The following is a 23,330-nucleotide window of genomic DNA, read 5'->3' as shown; positions in this document are numbered from 1 at the left end:
AGATACTTTACAATATAAGCAGTCACAGAAACATTTCAGCTTCCTTACAGTCTATTCTAGAGCAAAATTCTCATTCTAATTCCTCACTTGGCTCCTCTAATACCAAAAACTTATGAAGTTTTCTTTTTTTTGGGGGGGGGGGGGTTTGTGCCACACCCGGCATTACTTAGGGGTTACTCCTGGCTGTCTGCTCAGAAATAGCTCCTGGCAGGCACAGGGGACCATATGGGACACCGGGATTCGAACCAACCACCTTTGGTCTGGGATCGGCTGCTTGCAAGAAAAACGCCGCTGTGCTATCTCTCCGGGCCCATGAAGTTTTCTAATACCATTTTATTGAGATGAACCATAGACCCAAAGTGTAGTCATATTCAGGTCAAGAGCCAGTAAAGAGCCAGAGGATAGTACAGTAGGTAGGGCACTTTCTTGCATGTGGCTGACTCTGGTTTGATCCTCCAATTCATAAGATCCCCTGTGCACCCTCAGGAATAATTCCTAAATGCAGACCTAGGAGTAACCCTTGCTCCTTGAGCATCACTGAGTGTGGCCCAAAAACTAAAAAAAAAAACTAAAAACAAAAAAAAAAAAGGTCAACAATGGTGTTCAACTTTAGGTGTATTCAGGATTGGTCCCCAAGGTTGTAGGTTACTGCTTTTCTTCAACAAAGCATTCTATATATTATAAAATATATATATTCAACAACATTCTATATATATATATAGGATTATATATGTATATTCTATATATATATAGAATGTTTGTTGAATGTTATATATATACATAGTATGTATATATGTATATATGTGTGTATGTATATATGCATTATACATACATATATAATGTATATATATGTGCTAATAACTCTCAAGTTTACCAGAAAACTAGATTTCTGGGGAAAATAGCTGCCAATTCTCTTTAAATATCACATAATGAGGCCTCTGAAATCACCCATCAACATCACAGTCATAAGCAGATCTGAGGTAGCAATCAGAATTCTTTCAATCACATTACAAAGGCTATCCCATATTGCATAATGATATCTGAGGGGATTTCATGGTTTTTTTTTCCTGATTACAACACTAGATAATATTTTTAGTCTTCTTTCATGAAGACTGCTTATTGGTCCTCTAAATACCTCATTAGAGCAAACACTGTGTAGCATGAATACTGAAGACACATTCAAAAAAAATGTCAACGACTCATGAAATACTTCCTATCAAAGGCAATAAAAAACTGAAGGATGAGGCCCAGATTATGAATTAAAAGTTTTTTTTTCTTAAAAAATTCTAAAGCAAAAGTGTGAACACGTTATTAGAGATCAATAAAGTTCTTTTTTGTTTTTGTTTTTGGGCCACACTTGTCATGGGGTGTTATGGCTATGCACTCATATAATTGCTCCTGGCTTGGGGGGACCAATGGGACATCGGGGATAGAACCCAGGTCTATCTTAGGCACTTGCGTGCAAGGGCAAAACACCCTGCCTCTGTGCTATTGCTCTGGCCCCCTATCAATAATATTCTTTTTTTTTCTTTTTTTTTCTTTTTGGGCACACCTAGTGACAATCAGGGGGTTACTCCTGACTATGCTTTTCAGAAATTGCTCCTGGCTCAGGGGACCATATGGGATGCCGGGTATCAAATTGCGGTTTGTCCTAGGTTAACTAACATGTGCAAGGCAAATGGCCCTTAACACTTGTGCCACTGCTACCGGCCCCGTCAAAGTTCTTAAGGATGAATTCTATGTAAGCAACTGTCAGTGCACAATGGTGATGAGAACATTAAGTTCCCTATGAAGATCATAGGAACATTTCTTTTTATTATATACATATAATATAGTAGGTTTTTTTTATCCTGAAGACATATAAAGGCAACTCAATCTATTTACTGGGAAAATGGATCAGATAGAATATGGTGGAGAAAGATTTGTTAATGGGATTGAAGGGCTCCTGGGAAGAAAAAAAATTTCAAGATATACTGAATACCTTGGCTTTCAAGTTCAATGGATAGTTATATTATCAGAAATGAAATAACTCACCTTTCTTGAAAAAAAAAAAACCATCAAATGGGTGAGGAGTGGTTTGATCTAAGAGTGATGCTCTGGGACCCAGATGAATACAAAGGATTATTTTAGAAGCAGATTACTTTAGGTTAAATTAGGGCAAATCCCCACAATGAGAAAACAATGGATGGAATTAGCTACTTAAGTATCATGTTTATCTGTGAGTTTTTTTTTAGGAGTTTTAACAGGTCATGGGACTGGGCTAGGAGTCAGAAGGCTAAATATGTGGGCAGATTAGGTAAGGAGATGTTTTCTAAACCTCTTCTCTTTGGAACTTCTGGGTTTCCTGTACATGGTAATGAAATCTTCATTTGTTTGCAGCCCATACTGATAGATCTATCTGCAGCAGCCTGTGGTGGGTTAAGAACCGTCAGGAAAAAGTGGAGCTATTTATATTCACTAGGTTTGTGGGACTTACCATGGGAAGAAAGTCTTTAGTTAGGAGTTGGGGATGACAGGAATTCAAAAAAATGAAAGTTTTTTTGGAACCAATTCCTTAAAGCTAAGGCTCCTTGAGGGAAAATGTAAAGAATCATTATCCTTTCCAGCTCTCTTCAGCTTAATTATTTCTGTTATTTTTATTAATTGGAAAGGAAGACATGACTTCATCTTTTTCTTTCCAGATTAGAGTGGCCTTAAATTTATTTAATGTTTATTCAGCCTGTGCTAGGAATGATTCTTTTTAGCTAATGGGATTTCCTATATTCCAGAGCCCTGCCTGGAAACAGACTTCAAGTTCTGAAAATTCTTTTCCTTGTCCCTCTGCCTCCACTTTGCCAAACTTCTTTTTTTTTTTTTTTTTTTTTTTTTTTATTGGTTTTTAGTTTTTGGGCCACACCCGGCGGTGCTCAGGGGTTACTCCTGGTTGTCTGCTCAGAAATAGCTCCTGGCAGGCACAGGGGACCATATGGGACACCGGGATTCGAACCAACCACCTTTGGTCCTGGATCGGCTGCTTGCAAGGCAAATACCACTGTGCTATCTCTCCGGGCCCCAAACTTCTTTCTGACATTATCAGCCTTGCAGGAACATTAAACTCTGCCCCATTTCCCATCCCAAACCCCTTTTTCACATTAGTTTCTCTATAACTGTCCACTTCTAGTCAAATCTTTCCATCTTACCCTAATAGGCTTCTCACCCCCCCCCCCCAGGCTTTTGCTCTGTCTAGGCTCTTGGGGTTGTAAACACAAAATAATTACAAATGCTCCACTCAAATTCTAAAAACAAGTGAGCTTCCTAAAAATAAAGGTAGAAATTTGAGGACCTGGGATGAAAAATAGCTAAAACTAGTGGGAAGCAGAATGCCCAGATGGATGTGGGATATACTTTTACTCCATTCAGTAAAAAGTGGCCTGTATTACAGAGGGTCCCCTGGTCTGAACACATGGGCAACAGGTCAGCCAGCTTCACTGTGCATTGCAAACTATATGAAGAATAGAAGTAGCTTTCATTTCCAAAGGTGACAAATTCAGGGTCCAGCAGTGAACTAACCTTGTCTAGTAGACATTTCTGTTTTTCTACAGGCAGTAAGAGAAGCTGGACCTCTAGATGCTCTAAAGCTTACTGCCTTTTAGCAGAACAAGGCTTTTCTGTTCAGTGCAGAGGGTGGAGGACTCTGCTTCTATTATACCTAGTTTTCAAACACCTTTCCCACATATGCAGAACAATCATTTTTCTAACTTTTATCTTGGGAATGATGGGTCCAGAAGGATATGCTTGTTCCAATTTACTGTTTTTAACCTCCCAGCCAGGAAATTATCCTGTGAATCCTAGAGCAAAGGGAAAAAATGAAGGGAAGAAGTCCCTAGAAGCTGGGAGGTCTGTCCCCAATTCTGTCTCTCTCCTGAGATTGCTACCCCAAGGAAAGGCATGACAAAAATGGAGTCTCTTCTGCTCCAGCTTCACATTTGTCTCACCTGATTTCCCATCACTAAATACAGAAGCTATTCTAGAATTATATACTCCCAAGCTCTTCATCTCACTTTCCTACTCTCTTCTCTCTGAATAGATGGTTCCCTATTGTGCCATTTAAAAAAAAAAAAGCATAATCCGTACCATCCTTTATGACATCCTTCTTTCCAGGAAAGGAGCTTTCTTTTTTACAGGTTTTCACTCCCACAAGGGCTTAACAGCACATTCCTTGGGGGGAATTTCTGCTATTATTTACACTTCACAACTCCCATTACCTCCTTCCTTTAATCTCTATCTTAATCTATTATTATTTTATTCACTTTTAGTAAATGCCCTCTATTAAATTTGACTTTAGTATTTTACAGAAAGAGATAAATATCCTATTTCTAGGCTGGCCGGTATAACTCAAAGGGCTGAGAGAATGGCTGGCAATCACATAGAGGCCCTAAATTTCAATCCTGATATTGCATAACTCAATCCCAGCACCAGAGAGAAGACTGTTGTAGTTTTTTGTAGCTCGCTCTGAGTCAGCTTGTGATGGCATGAATCACTAAGCTTCTCTGAGTCTCTGTTGCCTTAGGTCACTAGCTTTGGCCTAGGGCCAAGGCAAAACAATTACAGTAATTACTGCCTCACAGGCTGCTAACTGATCCTGAAACAAGAGGTGTGGGAACACTCTGGGGCCCAGAGTCAGGTCAAGTGTTGGGTCCTTAAAATTAGAGGAAGAAGCAAGTAAAAGTGGTCTTGGAAGGAAGCCAAAGAGGAAGTGGCAGAGAATAGAAGTTATCTGCTAAAAATCATAACTGATCACTGTGTAACTGATCATTTATCCAGCTAGGTAAAAAGCCTTCCAATGTCTCCTAGTGGATTTGGGAGTAAAATTCAACTTTTGGGGTCAGCCTGAGAACTTAGTTTTGTGCAAATCCTCAAATGCACTCTGTTCTAGTCATAGACATATACTTTTGCATCTTTGCTCCAACATTCATTCTGATATTTGTGCTCCTATTCCTTCTTTCCTTTCTTCCTTCCTGGAAGAGAAATGATAGAGATATGCCTAGAGAAGCAGCTAGTGTTAGATTCAAGTATAGCTTACCAGGGGCCATAATTAATTTGAATGCTGAGGGAAAAGTTGAATGTATCGGAAGTGAATTTTTATGAGAATGAACATGTAGATAAACACTTGACATTTTCAGATCCACTGATCTTGGAAGGAGGTCAAATCAAACTGGACATGGCCAAGAGGAAGGGCAATGTAATTAGGTCACTTTGGCTTCTGATATAAGAGGAAATAATGATGAAAACAGGGACAAAGAGATGCAGGAGACACAGGCCCTGCCCCATAGTGCTTAGACAGAGCAGTAACCAAAAATACCCTAATGGAGCTCCATCCTTACAGTGGTAAAAGCTAGTGGATTCCCAGCTGGGATGCCTGTCTTGAACAGGAGTTTATCAATAGAGGGAGGAATTCCCCTGAGAAGATACAAGAAGCAACATGCATGTTTTGCTTAACAGAATGGCAGGAGATGATGTTTTGCTTAACAGTATGGCAGGAGATGAAGAAAATGGTGGAAAAATCCAAATTAACAGGGAGGTTTGGGTGAGTGAGTTAGAGGCCTGGGCACAAGAAAAAGCAAGAGACCTTATCCAGAGGACACAGTTATCCAAAGTGTGCTAGATAAAACTCCAGTAGCCTCAAGAAATTACACAAAGAAACTTATTATGTAGCTACATGTATTAGTAATATTAGTAGCAAATACAAATAGCATATTATACTTCTGAATTAGCAGATATTACTGGTTAGGCAAAGGCTAAATTACAAAAGAAAAGATAGAAATCTTTCAAAGGTACCTAGCAGGTAGCACAGGCAGGTGTGAAGATGCACGGGTGACTGTTAAGAAAGTGAACAAAGTACCTTGAAAAACATTTCTGTGGACCCTCGGGAAGCAATCTCTAAGAAAAAAGCCTGGCTAGATCTGTAGTTTAAAAAGATCACTGTGGAGCCAAGTAGGAAAAGTCAAGAAGAGATAGGCCAAGAAGAAACAAAGGATTTATTGAGCAGAATCTAACAGTGATCCAGCCAAAAGATGATCAAGGCCAGAACCCAGGCTTGACAGTGTACAGGGGGAGAAGCTTGGCTTATACACTACTACAGGCATGAAACCAGTTCCAACCCATCCAACACTAGTCAACAACAAAACCTGGTTCCTACATGTGTTTGGATTTCCTGTCTAATTACAAATTTGAGCTTAAGCAGATCCCTTTCATAAACATCAAAGGTATTTTTTTATCATCAACATAAAGGATTTACCCCAAGAGATATTATAGAAGTTACAACCACCATTTATCTGATAAAGCTGTCATTTTTGAAAAAAACTCAAAGCAAAGCGATACCCATTCTTGGAAGGCAGCAGCTTTACTTTAAAGTCAACAAAGCACTCACTTCTGGGAAAAAGAAATCACAAAAAACAACACCAAAGGAGTCTCATTTATTGCACGAAAAAGCTTTTGTTTTTTTCCCTCTTAATTATCCTATGAGAAAGCCACTGTAATTATGGTTACTACCGAATGGAGGAGGAAACAGATGCTAAAACAGATTAACTTGCCCCAGGTCACGAAACATGTTGGGGGTGAGCCTGGGATCAACCACAGATCAGTTCATGGTTTCAAACTAACATATCACCATTCCCTTATGGTCAACCCCACTATTCTAGATTTACTATTTCATAAAAACCTGCCACTGACAAGTTTTAGGATTACAAAACATGACAGAGGGATATAAAACCTGGCTTTAAAAAAATCTAAGTGTCAATGCTAGGAATAAAACATTTTTTATTCCTATTTTATTATCTATTCTTATAAAAAGATTAAGATAATCAACATTATTTAGACCCATTCCTAGCTATGATGGGATTTTACTTACAGCTGTTTTTTTTTTCTTTCAATCTATCCTTTAGTTGTGGGGAGAAACTAACATTGGTGGAAGTGGACACTGGTGAAGAGATTGGTGTTGGAGCATTCTACTTCTGAAACTCAATCAGGAATAACTTTGTAACTTTTAATTCATGATAATTGATGTGAAAAAAAAAGGAAAAATAAAGTCTAAGTCAAAAATTTGAACCTTCAAGTAGTTTATACTTATATTAGCTGGAGGCGGTGGGAAAGTTCCTCATCTAAGTTTCTAAAACTAAGAGCAGTTCCTTATTCAAAAGCATGAAGCAGGAATATGCAAATAAAAAGGGAAAAGTTCATTCTACTTTTGGAAAGACCTTCAAGAAAGTCCCTTGTATGTGATTACCTGGAATTCAAATCCAACATAAACACCAGATATGATCAAATGATAAGAAGCAGTAAGAAATTGTTGCTTTGTGATTGGTAAAGAAAAAAAAATCATCTAAGCCAGTGATGGCTAAACTTTTTGAGCCCGAGTGCCCAAACTGCTGCACAAAACCAAAGAATGTCTGGTCCTCCCAATGGCCAGTCCGGCCCTGTTGCCAGGTGAGCTGCAAAGCAGACACTGGCACACTTGTCTCTCGCCTCACTGCATATCTTAACTGCGGACCTTCCCGCATGCCAGCTGCAAGGCCTTCACATGCCACAGTTGGCATGCATGCCATAGGTTCACTGTCAAGTCTATACACAACAAAATATAACTGTCAAATATCTACCTGATCTAAAAACTATAAGAACCCATTGAAAAACCTTGAGATTTTAAATTGTGTAAATTAAGTTACAGAAATATACTCCACAGTACATAATGGCAGAGGGTGGGAGTAATAACAAGGCAAGGCAAGGAAAGAAGAATGTGACCAAGGGAGCAAACATTATAGTTATGATATAACTATAATTCCAGTATAGGCATATATACTGATGATTATAATTTAAAGCTATGCACTTTTGACTAAAACCACCACAGGCTTCATTCTGTATATGGCCACAGGATTAAAACACCAGTGGCAATAAAGGTAGTTACTAGAATATCAAACACTTTTAAAACCCATTGAAGTGGCCTCATTCAAAGTCCATAGAGTAACAGATAGCTCCCTGTTCCTCTGAAATCAATATTCTACAACTCCAAATGGAAGCAAAGTGACATCCTGGTGTCAAGTTCATTCTAAAGAAAATTAATATAGATAAAATAATATATATATTTAAGCAAAGTGACAACTAAATATATTTCCTTTTTGGGGGCTCAATAAAAAGTAACAGGCCAGAGGTGCCAGAGCGATACAGAAGATAGTGTGCATGCCTTGCAGGTGGACAACCCAAGTTTGATCCCTAGCAATGCATATGAGCTCCTGAGCACTACCAAGTGTACTACCTGAGTGCAGAGTTAAGAAAAATACCTGTATACTGCTGGGTGTGACACAAACAAACAAACAAACAAGCAAACACAAAATATAATAGGACAGCTTAGTGGAGAATCATAAATCAATCAAAATAGCACTTGTATTGATGAAGCTGACCAAGGAAATGCAAAAGTAAATCAGTATTAGAAGCTAGAAAATCTAGAATTGGAGGGATGATACAGAGATAGGGTACTGGCCTTGCACACGCCAATCTGGGCTCTATTCCGGAAATTCTATATGGCCCCCTGTGTACCACCAAGAGTATATTCCTGAGTGCAGAGCCAAGTATAAGTATAACCTCTAAGCCCCACCAAAAGAAAACAGATAATCTGTCCAGTTAGAAATAGTTGAGTATGTCCAGAATCTACCCCTCACCCATAACTTTTCTGAAGAAGAGGACTGAAACCTTAATCAGAAATTTCTCTTGCAGTCACTTAATAATGTGGCTCTGAGGACCAGCCCATTAATTTATTGATTATTCTGGTACCTATCAACCTGCACCTCACCCTTCCTAAAAACATGACTTCTAGTTCCTATAAAATCCCTTCTCATGACCATGCAGAAAAGATGCTGTTTAGATCACATGACTTCATCCTCTTCCAACCAGCCATCATGTTACTCAAAAAGCTTTCTTTACCCTTCACCATGTTCTCATTAGCTTGGTCCTTAAGCAACAGTGGGACAGTGGACTATTGTCCATTACAGTTAAAGGAGTATAAATCAAAATAAGTAAAAATTAAAAACGTATCTTAATCTCAAACTGTTGAAACTTTAGGGGGGCAAATATAAGACTGTAGTCAATAATTGATGTTTCTTTTTGGTCTGCTGACTTATTTTTAAAACTTTTGCTAATACTTTAAAAGTGAAGAGATGTAACCAAATACATCATCTATATTTCTATTTTCTTTGAAAGAAGTGGGAAAACCTAACAACAGAGGCCACGAATGTATAAAGTCCAGAATAAGGATCTATATTTAACTATGGCCCAACATCCTTGACTTCATTTACCTCTGCAAACATTAAAGATTGCATTAATTACTGTTCCTGCATATTTACTCCCAAATGTATTTCACAGTACCCAGTACCCATTTGCAATGATTAGTTTGCAATGGAAAATATGTCAGGAGTTCTTGTCCAAAGGGCTGGGTGTTAATTCCTCCAGCAGACTGTACAACCACCATTGTGAAGTGCTCACATGCACAGGGAAGTATTTTTTTTTTCATGAGTTTTGGTGTGGTTAGAGTAACTCAAGGCACTGTCAGCATAAATTAACTTATTTAGACATAGTAAATATAATGCCTTTGGAAGATCATAATTTCTAGAACATAACGTTGAAGCAAGGTAAAATAACCAGGAAAATAACGCAAAACAATTTTAAAGAATTTTGAATATAAAAATGAGGATAAATATGTGCGTAATAAGCCTATGATTAACATTTGCTCAGTAGATTTCTAAAACTTAAACAGTTTAATACAAAGAGAGAGAGAAAAAATTTTAGCAAGCTCTCTGAAATTTTTTCTTTACTACTGATGTTCTGAACTTTATCATTTTTGTTTTGAGGTCACACAAACAAAATAAGGAAAAGGCTAGATATCAGGAGACATCTCTTGCCACCTCCTCAGGTACATTATGTGTCTTGAGGTGGCTGCAATGTTCTGTGTGGATGCTCAGATATTTATGTTCATTAGTCACCTTTACTTCATATATAGGTTTCTAACATGTGTATGTCTTCTGGTGTTTATTGAGATTTGATGTCTGACTGAAGCCTTGCCCAAACTCCTTGCAAACATGAGGCTTCTCCCCTTTATGTATCCTCTGGTGTTTCATGAGATGTGGCCTCTGAATGTAGCCTTTGCCAACACTCCCTGCAAACATAGGGCTTCTCCCTTGTATATATCCTCTGATGTCTGATGAGACTTGACCTTTCACTGAAGCCTCGCTCATATTCTCTGCAAACATGGGGCTTCTCCCTTGTATTATCTGGTATCCTGAGATGTGAGCTCTGAATGAAGCCTTGCCCACACTCCCTGCAAATATAGGGCTTCACCTCTGTGTGCATCCTCTGGTGTGTGATGAGATTTGACCTCCTACGGAAGCCTCACCCATATTCCCTGCAAGCATGAAGCTTTTCTCTAGTGTGTATCCTATTGTGTCTAGTAAAATTTTACATGTTATTGAAGCCTTACCCACATTTCCTGATTCCTATACTTCTTAACATTAAAAAACATGTCCAGTTGTTCTCTAATAATCATAAGGCATCAGCAGATTAGGAGCTCTTATGTGGATGAAATAAACTCACTACAATAACAGAAAAGTGGGAGATGACTAAGAAGCAAGATTAAGACAACATTCTGACTTTAAAAATTGTATCAGCCCCTGAAGAGGTTGACTGATGGAGGGATGGAGGATGAGGTCTTTCCCCTTCAGCTTGGAGCACGTGTCTGCCACCCTGTCCAGCCGACGGTTCTGAGGTGAAACGGCGGGTAAACAGCTCGCAGACAGGCTTGTGGAAATATTAGCTTTATTTGGTGGACAAGACTGAAGTCCAAAGACTCAGTATCAGTTCCAGCCAAAAGCCTCTCACCTTCTACAGAACCTTGTTTTTATCTCCCAGAATCAGGTACCACCCAATGGTGGAAGCAGAATCAGGTACCACCCTAGGGTAGGGGCAGAACCCCAGGTCACAATCACCGATCAGGGTAGGGTCAGTAACATAATAATCCCCCAAAATATTTACATACACAACATATGACTAAGGAACCTTTAATTATGGTGGATAAAACAGGAAACGGGTTGTGAGAACACTGGCATGGACAAACCCAGAAATAAAAAACTCAATTTAGGAGATAACCACTCTTGAATGTTTTACATAGGGCTTATTCAAACACTGGAAAATCTACCATATTTTCCGGCGTAAAAGACGACTTTTGAAACAAACAAACAAAAAAAAAGTCAACCGAAAATCGGGAGTCGTCTTATATGCCGAGTATATCCCGAAAAATGTTTCAATATGCCGCTAAACGAAAATTGTCTGAATATTGCCACAAAACGAGTTTTCTAACTCGATCCTGCACCAATCACTGCAAGGCTGCTCGCACCACCTCTCTAACTCAGCCAATCCAAGCAGGCTTTTTATGCATGCAAATTAGACAGTGTTCTGTACCTGAATCTACACTGTAAAAAGCCTGCTCAGATTGACCAGAGTCAGAGAGGAAGTCTATTACAGTATAACCGTTGAACCTTTGCTTGTTGTGATTGTTGTGTGGTATAGGAACATTCTGTCTGATACAGCGAATATAGGCCTAAACCTATGTTTTAACTACAAAATTAGGGGGTCATCTTATACGCCCAGTTGTCTTATACACCGGCAAATATGGTATGTTTGGTGCCCTATAAAAATTTCTAGTCTGAAGATAATTAAAAACTATAAAAGCATTAGATTATTAGGTATAGGTAATTTACTGAGAGTAAGAAAATGTCATTTAAGATAGTACTGAGTCTTTATTTGTGTCCTCTACAGAAGTAATATGAAGGAATGAGAGAAGAAAAGGGGTAAATAAATAAATGGGCTACAGTCAATGCTAAAAAATGCTACAGAACATTGAAATAAAAAAGGCAGAGTAATACTACAATATTTATTAGAAAACAGAATGGCCAATAGTTTCTAACATTCCACTGAAATCCAAAATACAGGAATCAGGAATTAAACTTGGATGTGTAGTTGGCCCCACTCTGGAAGAGCTCCTATTCTATCTTGAACATGTAACACTTTTTCTCTTCCTTGATATTTTAAAACTAACTACCTTATTTCATTCTTTATCTTCTTTCTTAAACTCTTTTCTACAAATGAAGGCAATAATCTGGAGAGGGAAGAGATCATAGAAAGATATTAGGATTCATTTTCTTTTTCCTGCAAAAGGCAATTCTTTACTCCATCCTGAGCCCATATTGCCCCCCCCCCCAAGAAATCCTTGGATATTAGACGTAAGTTTCCATGCTATGTGGATCCAATGAGATGCTGACACAGCTTAACAATTGTTGTGTGAAGCTGGCGAGACACAAAATCTGTGATCATAGGAGACTATCAGTTCTAAACAACTTGCCAGGTGACCAAGGTAAGTAGAGAGGAGATAGTAAATTCCCTTACTACTACTTTTCCTTTCCTCATTTCACATAAGTCACTTGCAATATTACCACATATGTAGAAATGTAAATAAGTATAACTTTTATTTGTTGCAGCAACATTTTAAAAATAGATTAGAGTAATATTTATTAATCTCAAAGATTAAAATGTGATTAGATATCAATTATATTCTATTATGCTAGTATCAGAAAACCAAATCAAGAACTGAAATAAAACTAATTTCCTTATAAAGCCTATTAAGAGAAAGGCATCCAGAAGCAAAAAAGTTCTCTTCTAGATAAAGAATTCAGGTATTTATTTTAAATACTTTTTATATGTTTCTGTGGTTAATTTTTTATTGAATATCTTAGAAGGAAATACTGACCTAAAAAAAGGGACTTTGAGTTGCCATATACACAAATAGTGTTTTGAATAATTCTCAGATGTTCTATTTTGTTTTTATTTTTATTTTTTTCTATGTGTACACTTTGGGGCCACAACTGGCAGTGCTCAGGGCATATCCCGGCTCTTCTTAGCTCAAGGATCACTCATGGCAGGGCTCACAGTACCACATGTGGTGTCAGGATTGAATTCAGGTCAGCAAGATACAAGAGCCACATGCAAGAGACTTATTTGCTGTACACTCTCTTAGTATCTCAATCTCTCTTTTTTTTAAGTTTTTTTTAAAACCATCACGATGTACAGATTAAAAAATTGTTAATAATTGAGTTTTAGTTATACAATATTCTACCACACATCCCTTCATCATTGTTATTTTCCTCCATCAATTTCCCTAGTTACTTTCCCATCATCCAACCCCAGAACCTGCCCCCTCATCCCTCATAGAGAACACTTCTTTCTCTTTCTCTCTCACTTGTTCTCAACCTCACACTCTTCTTACAATATTAATGTAACAGACATTCCATCTGCTGTCTCTTTTCTTGACTAAATTAGTGGTAAATTTAATAGACATTGATGTAGTACATATACATAAACTTGGAGATCATGTACAGTGTTCCAGAACAGGTGCAAAACAAGTACCTTAACTCCTATACTATCTCTATTTCCATTTAAAATTCTAAAAGTTAATTTGAGTTTATTTACTTTGAGCAGGCCACTCAAGGGTTACTTCTTACTCAGTGCTATGCTAGGGATTTTTTTCTTTGTGGTACTCAGGAACCTTGATATACCTTGAATTGAATGCAGACTTCCTAAATGCAAAATGCCCACTCCACTTCACCCACTGAACTACCTAATTTTCTCTCACTCTCACTTTTTCTTTCATCTAATTGCAGGGCTGGATAGACTCCAAGCCTTTTTGCATGCAAGGCATGTGCTTTTCTGCAGAAAAAGAAATGACCTTTTCCTTACTAACAAAATTATTTCCAAGTCAAAAAACAACTGTATTTAGGCAATTTTAGACCTTGTCATATCTCCAATTTCTATTATCTAAAATTTTATAACAAGGAGTTTATATTGGGGGTGGGGAACCCACTCAATAGAAAGGAGGTAAAAATAGAAACTCTAGAGAAGTTCCCTCCATTGCTATGTATAGAGTTTAGTATATAGCATGAGTCAAAAAGATCTAAAAATAAGAATAAACGGTCTTATCTAGACAAACTATGAAAGAACTTTGTAACCTAGGAAGGGAGAAATAGCTAACATGACCTTTCACTCTGCTGATGAAATGCAAATAAGAGCATGCTAAAATCCCTTCAACAGAAAAGCAAGTTGTCATGGTCTGAAGTAGCAAAGAAAGTCAGAAATTATCCGAATAAAAGAAGCAATTAACAAATAAACTTCTCCTTTTTTTTTTCTCTGTATATGGAGCTCAAGGTGAAAATGACATATCTCCCAATCTTAAAGTAGTAGATATGGAAAAATAAAAGGGAGCAATTAAAAATCCCAACTTCTATACATCCATAAAAACATGTATTTGACACAATGCGATACAATGCCTCAATTTTTTTAATTAACTGTTTAAGAAAGAAAACAAAGTATGTCGAGTTAATTGCTAACCAAACAAAAACAGGTCATACACACCACTCTAAAGCAAAATATAATCAATAAGTGACCTACTTTTTTTTCAAGTGACCTACTTTTAAAAGTCCATAAAACTATTTGTATAAGGTATAAAAGAAAATATTTTAGCAATACGTATTTCTACGGGGTTAAAGATGCCAGTAAATTTCTTATATGGACAGGGAAATAGTACAGTAGATAAGGCACTAGATTTGTACTTGACTGACCAGAGTCCAGTCTATATATGGTCCCCAGAGTGTCACTAGAAGTGATCTCTAAACCCAAAGTCAGAAGTAAGCCCATGGGGCCAGAGTGATAGCAGAGCAGTAGAGCATTTGCCTTGCACATAGCTGACCCAGGATGGACTTTGGTTCGATCCCCAGTGTCCCATATGGTCCCCCAAGCCAGGAGCGATTTCTGAGCACACAGCCAGGAATAACCCCTGAGCATTACTGGGTGTGGCCCAAAACAAAAACAAACAAACAAAAAGAAGCCATATCATTGCTTAGTATTTCCTCAAAACAAAACTCACAAAACATAAACATAAATGTGGGATTATATAATTATTTGAGAAAAGTCTCCATATTATTTGAGAAAAATAATCATGCGCTATTTTTGATAAAAAAAATTGGAGAGGGGGTGTAACCAACCACTCATAAACATAGTCTCCATGTTCACTCTGGCAAGCTCCACAGTCTTTTCTTGAAAGAGATATAAAACAAGCCATGAAAAAAAAAATCACATGTACACTGGCCACACAGCTGAAAACTGGAAATCTTGGGAGGACTGGACAGGCCAAGCCCTTAACTGCTGAAGCCATGCCTACTGCAATCCATTATCCATAATCACTGCTCTGCCTATGGACCTGTTTCACCATTCCTCTATGTTTCTCTGTGGACACCAATTCAACCAAACTCAAGGTATGCTGGTATTTGGGCTGACATCACCCAAAAACGGGCCCTGTTTTTAGTAACTGCAACACCCTCCTCTCCTCTCTCTCTCCATGCATCCTACTACTCCTGAGAGTCCTAGCAGCTGAGAAAACACACCTTAAAAGCTGTAGTAGCAGTAGTGCTTTAAATTCCTGGACAGCTTCATTTGTTTGATGCTGTCATCACCATAGAAACACATCAATTTAGATGTCAATGTGTAGCTTAGCTGACTTAATGTTTGGAAACAAATAAAATAACAGAATGGTCAGCTAGCAACAAGAACTTACTATACCTTCTGCCAATGCCTTAATGACCTCATTGGAGATACAATGATTTCCATAAATTTGCTATCATTATACTTTTAAAAAAATTTTTTATCCTCTCTCTTCCTATTCTTTTTTAGTTTTGCTTTATACTTTTTTTTTTTTTTTTTTTTTTTTTGGTTTTTGGGCCACACCCAGCGGTGCTCAGGGGTTACTCCTGGCTGTCTGTTCAGAAATAGCTCCTGGCAGGCACAGGGGACCATATGGGGCACCGGGATTCGAACCAACCACCTTTGGTCCTGAATCGGCTGCTTGCAAGGCAAACGCTGCTGTGCTATCTCTCCAGCCCGCTTTATACTTTTAAAAAACAACTTTGCTCTCAATTATCTGGAAACAAAGTATTACAGTCAACTGCCAAATATGTGATACATTTCTTTAAATAAAGTAAAAAAATTTAAAAAGAAAATGTGGAGGAAATTTCTCATAAATAAAACATTTTCCCAGTTAAAAAAATAACACAGGTGATAAGTCATTTTTCAGAGAGAACCTGAATTCCTCATAATCAACACTGTGGCTGTGAGTTTCAGGGTACTATTTTTCTTGTCCATAAAACTATAACTGTGAACTCTTGCCTATAGAGTAGACATTAACAAGGGCCCTAAAATTTATATTGCTGTACTATTTTTAAATAAAGAGAATCAGGGGAGATGGCTTAATGTAATGGAGCACATACATGCCAACTATAGATGTCAACATTACATGGTAAGTCCACTAGCTTGCATGAAGGAAAAAACAAAAGCATGCCCTGCCTGCATTACTGAACCCGAACATTAAACCATCACACCCACAATACTTGAGGATTGCTGGGAAGACCCCTATGAAAGAATAAAAAGACACATTTTCACTTTACCTCTCTGGAATCCCTGATGTAAAGTTTCAATGAAATACATGGGTTGCAGGTATTGCTAAAAGAATATTATGAGGATGCTGGAGAGATAGCATGAAGGTAAAGCATTTGCTTTGAGTCCAGAAGGACAGTGGTTCAAATCCCGGCATCCCATATGGTCCCCTGAGCCTGCCAGGGTTGATTCCTGAGTGTAGAACCAGGAGTGACCCCTGAGCACTGCCAGGAGTGACTCCCCCCCCAAAAAAAAAAACAATACAAAAAAGAATATTATAGGGCTCGAGAAATAGGGTTTTAGGTGTTTGCCTTGTAGGTTAAAAATGTGGCATCTGAGCACAAAATCACACATACACACATACACACATACACACACACATACACACACACACACACACACCCCACACCTTTTAAATAAAATGTTCTCGAAAAAAATCATTTTATTTATTTATTATGGGGTCATACCCAGGTCTGCTCAGAGCTTACTTTTGATCAGCTGGCATCTGAGCACAAAATCACACACACACACACACACACACACACACACACACACACACACACACACACCACCTTTTAAATAAAATGTTTTCGAAAAAAATCATTTTATTTATTTATTATGGGGTCATACCCAGGTCTGCTCAGAGCTTACTTTTGATTCTGTGCTCAGGAGTCACTCTTGGTGGGCTTAGGGGATCATATTAGATATCAGAAATCTAACCTGGGATGGTCATATGCAAGGCAAATGCCTTACTAACAGTACTATTGCTCTAGGCCAGTGCTTCTCAATTATTTTCTGTCATGCCCTCCTAGGAAGAAGAAAACAGTTTTCGCGCCCCCCCCCCCCCGAGAGACTGTAAATAGTATCTTTATAAAAAAATAGCTTTAAACTGCAAAACAAAAATATATCAAATAATTTGAGCTGATTTTTGAATCTAAGGTGATGTCGGGATTAATGGCTACAATGAGCACGCTTTGCAATGCATAGATTTTCAAAGTGGGGTTTGAAGCAGACACAGCAACTCTCAGCTCCAGAGACATACAGAGACATAAACACGAAGCTTAGCTTGTTATGACAGTGTTTGCAGAGGTCAAACGTGCCCCCTTTATGAAGCCTCGTGCCCCCCCCAGGGGGGCACACCCCACTATTTGAAAAACACTGCTCTAGGCTAAAAAATTAGTCTAATGTGGATTAATGGACAAGATATTAGCAAATAAATTAAAATCCTAATACCCCCACCTTAAGTTAAACTATATTCAAAAGAAACAATTCTCTTCATGAGAATTTTTGGTACAAATCATCCACAAGGTATGCCATTTTTTAGGATTTAATCCCACTATTTGAAAACCACTGCTCTAGGCTAAAAAATTAGTCTAATGTGGATTTATGGACAAGATATTAGCAAATAGATTAAAATCTTAATACCCCCATCTTAAATTAAACTATACTTTATTCAAAGAAGACAATTCTCTTCATGAGAATTTTTGGTACAAAGCATCCAAAAGGTATGTCATTTTTTAGGATTTAATTCTGCTTTATTGTCAATTCATCCTTAAGGAAGACTTTTTATTTTTTAGTGTTTTCACTTATTTATTATTTTAAATTTATTATTATTTTTATTTAATTTATTTTTTATTTATTCATTTTGTGATGCTGAGGATAAAACCCCTTCCACAATTCAAGGTGAAAAGTTTCTTGATAGGAGTGTTAACCTAAAAATAATCATTTTTACAGAGAGTGAAAAGCTAATTGGGAAAAGGAGAAACAAAAAGTTAAACTATTTTGAAGATAGATTGCAAAACCACTCTAAAGACTTACTATACCACATACGCAAAAGGAAACTCATTTTTTTTCTAAAATTAATTTTCCTTTTTTTTTTTCCTAGAAAGAGGTCCTCAGAGAAATACTGCAAAGAATTTTTACCACTATTTATGTTATTATTTACTATCAGCTAATTCAATTACTTCTTTGGTAATTAAGAACATAAATCTCTATAAAAGTCCACATCTCATTAATGTTATGTCAAACTTCTTTGCTCAGTCAGCCGACCTCTTATGACTGAAGCAGTCTGGAATTCAGTAGAACAACGAGCACTTTCAAAATTATAACTATACTCCTCTCCTGCACATAGAAGTCTTTGGATCTGTCCACAATATACCTCTGCTTCCAATGGAAGAGCACTTTTAATTGCTGGAATTTGAGAATGTTTCATTAAATTTTAACTGAGATGGTACAATGTTATTGCAATGATTCAACAGGCAATGTCTATAATTCACAAATTTGCTTTATTAAAATCAAGCATTATTTGAGTAAACACTACTCAAAATCATTCTAGGAATCCTGAAATGCGCTATTAAAAAGAAATTGCATTCAGGAACAACATGAAATACGTTTAAATTAAAGGGGAAACATTAAGACATAATTAGAATCACATTAACCATCCAATTTCCCATTTTTCCCAAACTCACCTCTCTCTTGGAACAGCAAACCAGTACTCTGGCTGCTTTCTTCGTTTCATGGTCTGTTGGACCATGGCTGCAGAGTGGGTAGCAAAGGATTTCCTCATGGGTTTTCCCACTTTAATGCACAGAAACATGGGTGGAGTCTTGCTTTTCTCTTCTTTGGAAGGAAGTATATCTGAAAAAAAAAAGGTTTCAAAAATGTTAAAAAAAATTAGATCTTTAATTTTAATTAAAATATATTTTAAAATGTCCTCAATATCAACACAATTAGTGAATTAAAATATTATTGTGTAATCCCTGCTTAGTGATGAAAAGTCTAATTATGGCATAAATATCATATATCATCACATTAAAATTTCCTAATGTTCCTGAGCACAAAAGGCAAATGTGTGCTGCTCCAGGTTGGTATATACTACATGAGTTGTTACACAAGGAATACACTAGCAAACAGTGAGGCTTTGGAAAATCCAAGAGAATATATGTAATGAATGGCACTTAAGTCCTAGTCAACCCAGAAAGTATGTCAGTGTAGAACTGAAGGATCTTCAAAAGCATTTTAAATTTCTTTAGATTTAGAAAATAATAGTGTAAAAGGGAAGGTTACTTGTGTTTTTAAATGCTTAAAATTACTATTTTTGCCAGAAGATTTGGAGCACACTCAACTGGGTTGAGGGCCTATTTCAGCCTACAAGGCCAGGAATGACCCCTTGTGGTGATCATACCTTATATAGGGCTAGAGATCGAACCAGGGTCAGCTATATGTAAGGTCAATACCTTAATATCTATTCTATCTCTTTGGCCCTCAAACTGCTTATGAAATAAACAACAATGCTATAGATCACATTTAAAAATAGTTAAGTTATTGCTAATTCCCTCTAATTATTACTGCCTCAGTAACAATGCTCTATTGAAAACACATCGTTTTTGAATAATTGTGCGATATTTGCTCTAACATGTACTTTTTCCAATGGCCATAAAACAACATAAAGACATAAGAATGGCTTACCTTCAATAGGTACCTGAATTCTCTTTAGTAACCATAACTGAATTTCTGATTTATTATCCATTTCCAGGTCTTGGTTATTATTGTCCAGAGCAGAGTCCAAAGAATATTCTAGAGACTCTTTATTCTTATTTTCTGCTAAAGAAGCATCCAATTGTAGTGGAAGGGGTTTGCTTTCTTTCCCCCAGCTTTTACTTAGCTCTTTATTGCCCTCAGTTGTGAGATCACCTGCCTGGGAAAAAGAATGACTAAGAGTGATGTCTATTCCCATTGACTCAAGCCTTTTGTCATCACTTAACTTCGTTTTCTCTAGGTTATCAGATAACCGTGAACTTTCTTTGTTCTTATTAAGGTAATATTCAATGAGTTTAGGTTTATCTAGATCGTCATGTATATTCAGTGTGTTTTCTACCTGGCTTTCTGGAGAGCCAGACTGTTTGTCCCTCTCTGGCACTGTATCTTGCTTCTCACAGGCTTCTAAATCAAGGGCTCCCTTTAGTTCAGCATCACTCTCTGGTCTTGAGTTTAGGGATGACTGCACCTGCATTTCCGTGGTAGAACTGAGTATGTGTGATTTAGCCTTTCTGAGCTCCTGTGCATCCAGAGCAAGGCACTCTTTTAAAGCATCTTTTTGGTTCATTCTGCTATCAGCTTGAGAAGCAAGTTCTTCCAAGTCTACAAAGTCTTCATCTTCTAAAAGAGAATTTTCTTTGGCTATAGATTCAAATGCAGCACATGTGTCAGAAGATTCCTTGCTGCCCTTAGTAACTGTGGTTGTCTCTATAGAGGATTCCAGTTTTTTTAGTTTTCCTGAGCAGCTGTCAGAGGGCTTTATATGTGTGCATTCTGTGGACTTCTCCAAAGCTGGGGCTGATTTGGAGTCTGAAGTGATGATCGTGTCTCCATTCTGCTGTCGTTTTTCCTTATTGAGAGATTTGAACTTACTGAATGGGTTGATATCCTTTTCTGAAGATAGGTCTTCCCATTCTCCAGGCCTGTACAGAGGACAAAGATCCTGAGGTAGGTCACTGTTGGGGAAAAATGATGGGTGCACATGGAATGTTAAAAACAAAAACAAAAATAAAATGGAGGAAAGGCAAAGTAAAGACAAAATACATACAACCAAAAACTACAACATAAATATACTATAACTTAAATTTATGTTTAAATGATTGCAGAATGATACAAAAATCAATAATTGAAAATTTCAAAATGAAATGTAATTCAACTTATAAGGAGTGGCAAAACAAAAAAGTTCAAAACTGCATATTCTACTGAAAGCACATAGATGGTTCTTGAAGTCATTTATGAACATGAAAATGTCATCCATCAGATGTGTTTTAATGAAGTGTTTTAATTTTCATGAAGAAAAACACAAAATACAGGATATATTTTAGTACTATAACATTTCTTAATATGCAAACTTCTCTTATTTACAAAGTAGTAAAACATTTAATTTTTACAGATTCATGAACAGAAAAGTTACCAAATAACAAATCTATAAATTGATGACTGAAGACTAATTGTGGTTTAGGACTAAATATTTCCCCTAACAAATCCTTCTCATACCAAAGATTATACAAGTGGAAGGCTTCTCTATTCAGGTTATATAAAATATGTCTGATCTTCCAACTAAAAATAGTATATAAAATAAAATTTTCTATTGTAATAATTTAAATTTCTTGACTCATTTATTTAGAGTCATTTTGCTTTATGACAATGAGCAATGGTAGATCAGCTGAAACAAACTGTCGTGGAAGGCCAATATGTTTCTCTAGTAGCAGATGCCTTATTTTCCAGAATGAATTATACAAAAATATTAGCATGTTTCCCAGCTTTTAATATAGTTTTATGCCATGTGCTGAAAACCACTGTGGTAGTGTCTGTCTGTTCTTCAGAATTTACATACATAAAAATGTTCTACCCATTTCAGGAGATGTTTAAAATAATTTAAACCTAGAATTAAACTAGTTAGTGCAATGCAATTTAATGTTCATTTTAGAACTCTATTATTTGACCTGACATAATAAAGGCTAAAAAAGGTAATTTTTTTTGTGTTGTTTTTGGGTGCTCAGTCGTTACTACTGTTACTACTGGCTCTGTGCTCAGAAGTCGGTCCTGGCAGGCTCAGGGGATCTATGGGATGCCTGGAATTGAACAACGGGCCAGTCCTATGTCAGCCACATGCAAGACAAACACCCTACTGCTGTACTATCTCTTCAGCACCCCAAAAGGTAACTTTTTTTTGGGGGGGGGGGTCACACCCGGCAATGCTCAGGAGTTACTCCTGGCTCTACGTTCAGAAATCGCCCCTGGCAGGCACTGGGAACCATATGGGATGCCGGGATTCGAACCATCCTTCTGTATGCAAGGCAAATGCCTTTGCCTCCATGCTATCTCTCCGGCCCCCAAAAGATAATTTTTTAATAAAAAAAATACACATACTAGATTGATAAGCAGCACTGCCTTCCATGAACATTCAAGTCTCCTTTTTTCATTTTAACTTTATCTAATTTGATCCTTTGAAGAATCCGTTTGAAAATACTCTAAAAGCCTCTTCAATGACCTTATCTGCCCTCCTGTCTTGTTCTTTTATGCAATTAAAGCAGGGATTAATTAAACTATATATTTTATATATATTATAGTTTTAAAGCACTGTTGATACAATTTCATAGGGTTAAGTGCTATAATATTTTCTAGATTTATCCAGGCACATAATTAATGATGGTCAACAATTCCTTCAATTGTTCCCTTCCTATTATCTATGGAAGTCTAATTACAAAATGTCCTACACAAAAATATAAAGCTTAATGGTGAGGTTGGAGAGATTTTTCACATACACAAATACATAATTTTAAAATGTCTATACATTGTATCTAATGTGAATTTCTGATTTTACTATATAATGTGTTCTAAAATAAAGTTTCATGCAAGTTCAAACAATTGATGGAATTTTAAGGTCAGTAATAAGTCAATTGTACTTTGACTACACTCAATATATCTATTTTATTCACTGGTATACATATAATCAGACTGTAAATTTTATGTTTAAATTTAAGAAATGAATCAGTGAACAACTCTAAAATAAGTTCAACACATTAACTCTCTCTACCCTATGGAGTAGTGTCTGTAATCTGGGTTATTAAATTTCATAGAGAAATCTTTCTGTGAAGAGGAAACGTACTTTCTTAGCATCAAACAGAATATTTATTTATTTATTAATTAGTATTATCTCAGTATACATCATCATTGGGAAGTTTGTTTGGCCTTCTATTTGCAAACTTAACTGCAGCTTTACTGGTGGTCTTTTC

General features: G+C 37.0%; 1 protein-coding gene across 3 annotated transcripts in view; it reads right to left on the bottom strand.

Annotated features, from left to right (window-relative positions):
• NCOA7 (nuclear receptor coactivator 7) overlaps positions 1 to 23,330 on the bottom strand; it is a 168,473-nt gene that overhangs the window by 32,973 nt on the left and 112,170 nt on the right. For 2 of the 3 annotated variants that reach the window (XM_049771097.1, XM_049771098.1), the window contains exons 9-10: positions 20,023 to 21,014; positions 19,023 to 19,191 (exon numbers count right to left, since the gene is read on the bottom strand). In XM_049771097.1, the coding sequence (XP_049627054.1) occupies positions 19,023 to 19,191; positions 20,023 to 21,014 (1,161 nt within the window). The remainder of the gene's footprint in view (positions 1 to 19,022; positions 19,192 to 20,022; positions 21,015 to 23,330) is intronic. The other variant, XM_049771100.1, reaches the window with a different exon arrangement.

Source organism: Suncus etruscus, chromosome 4 (genome assembly GCF_024139225.1).
Source record: "Suncus etruscus isolate mSunEtr1 chromosome 4, mSunEtr1.pri.cur, whole genome shotgun sequence".
Taxonomy (NCBI): Eukaryota; Metazoa; Chordata; class Mammalia; order Eulipotyphla; family Soricidae; genus Suncus; species Suncus etruscus.
This window is presented reverse-complemented; position numbering and strand designations above follow the sequence as displayed.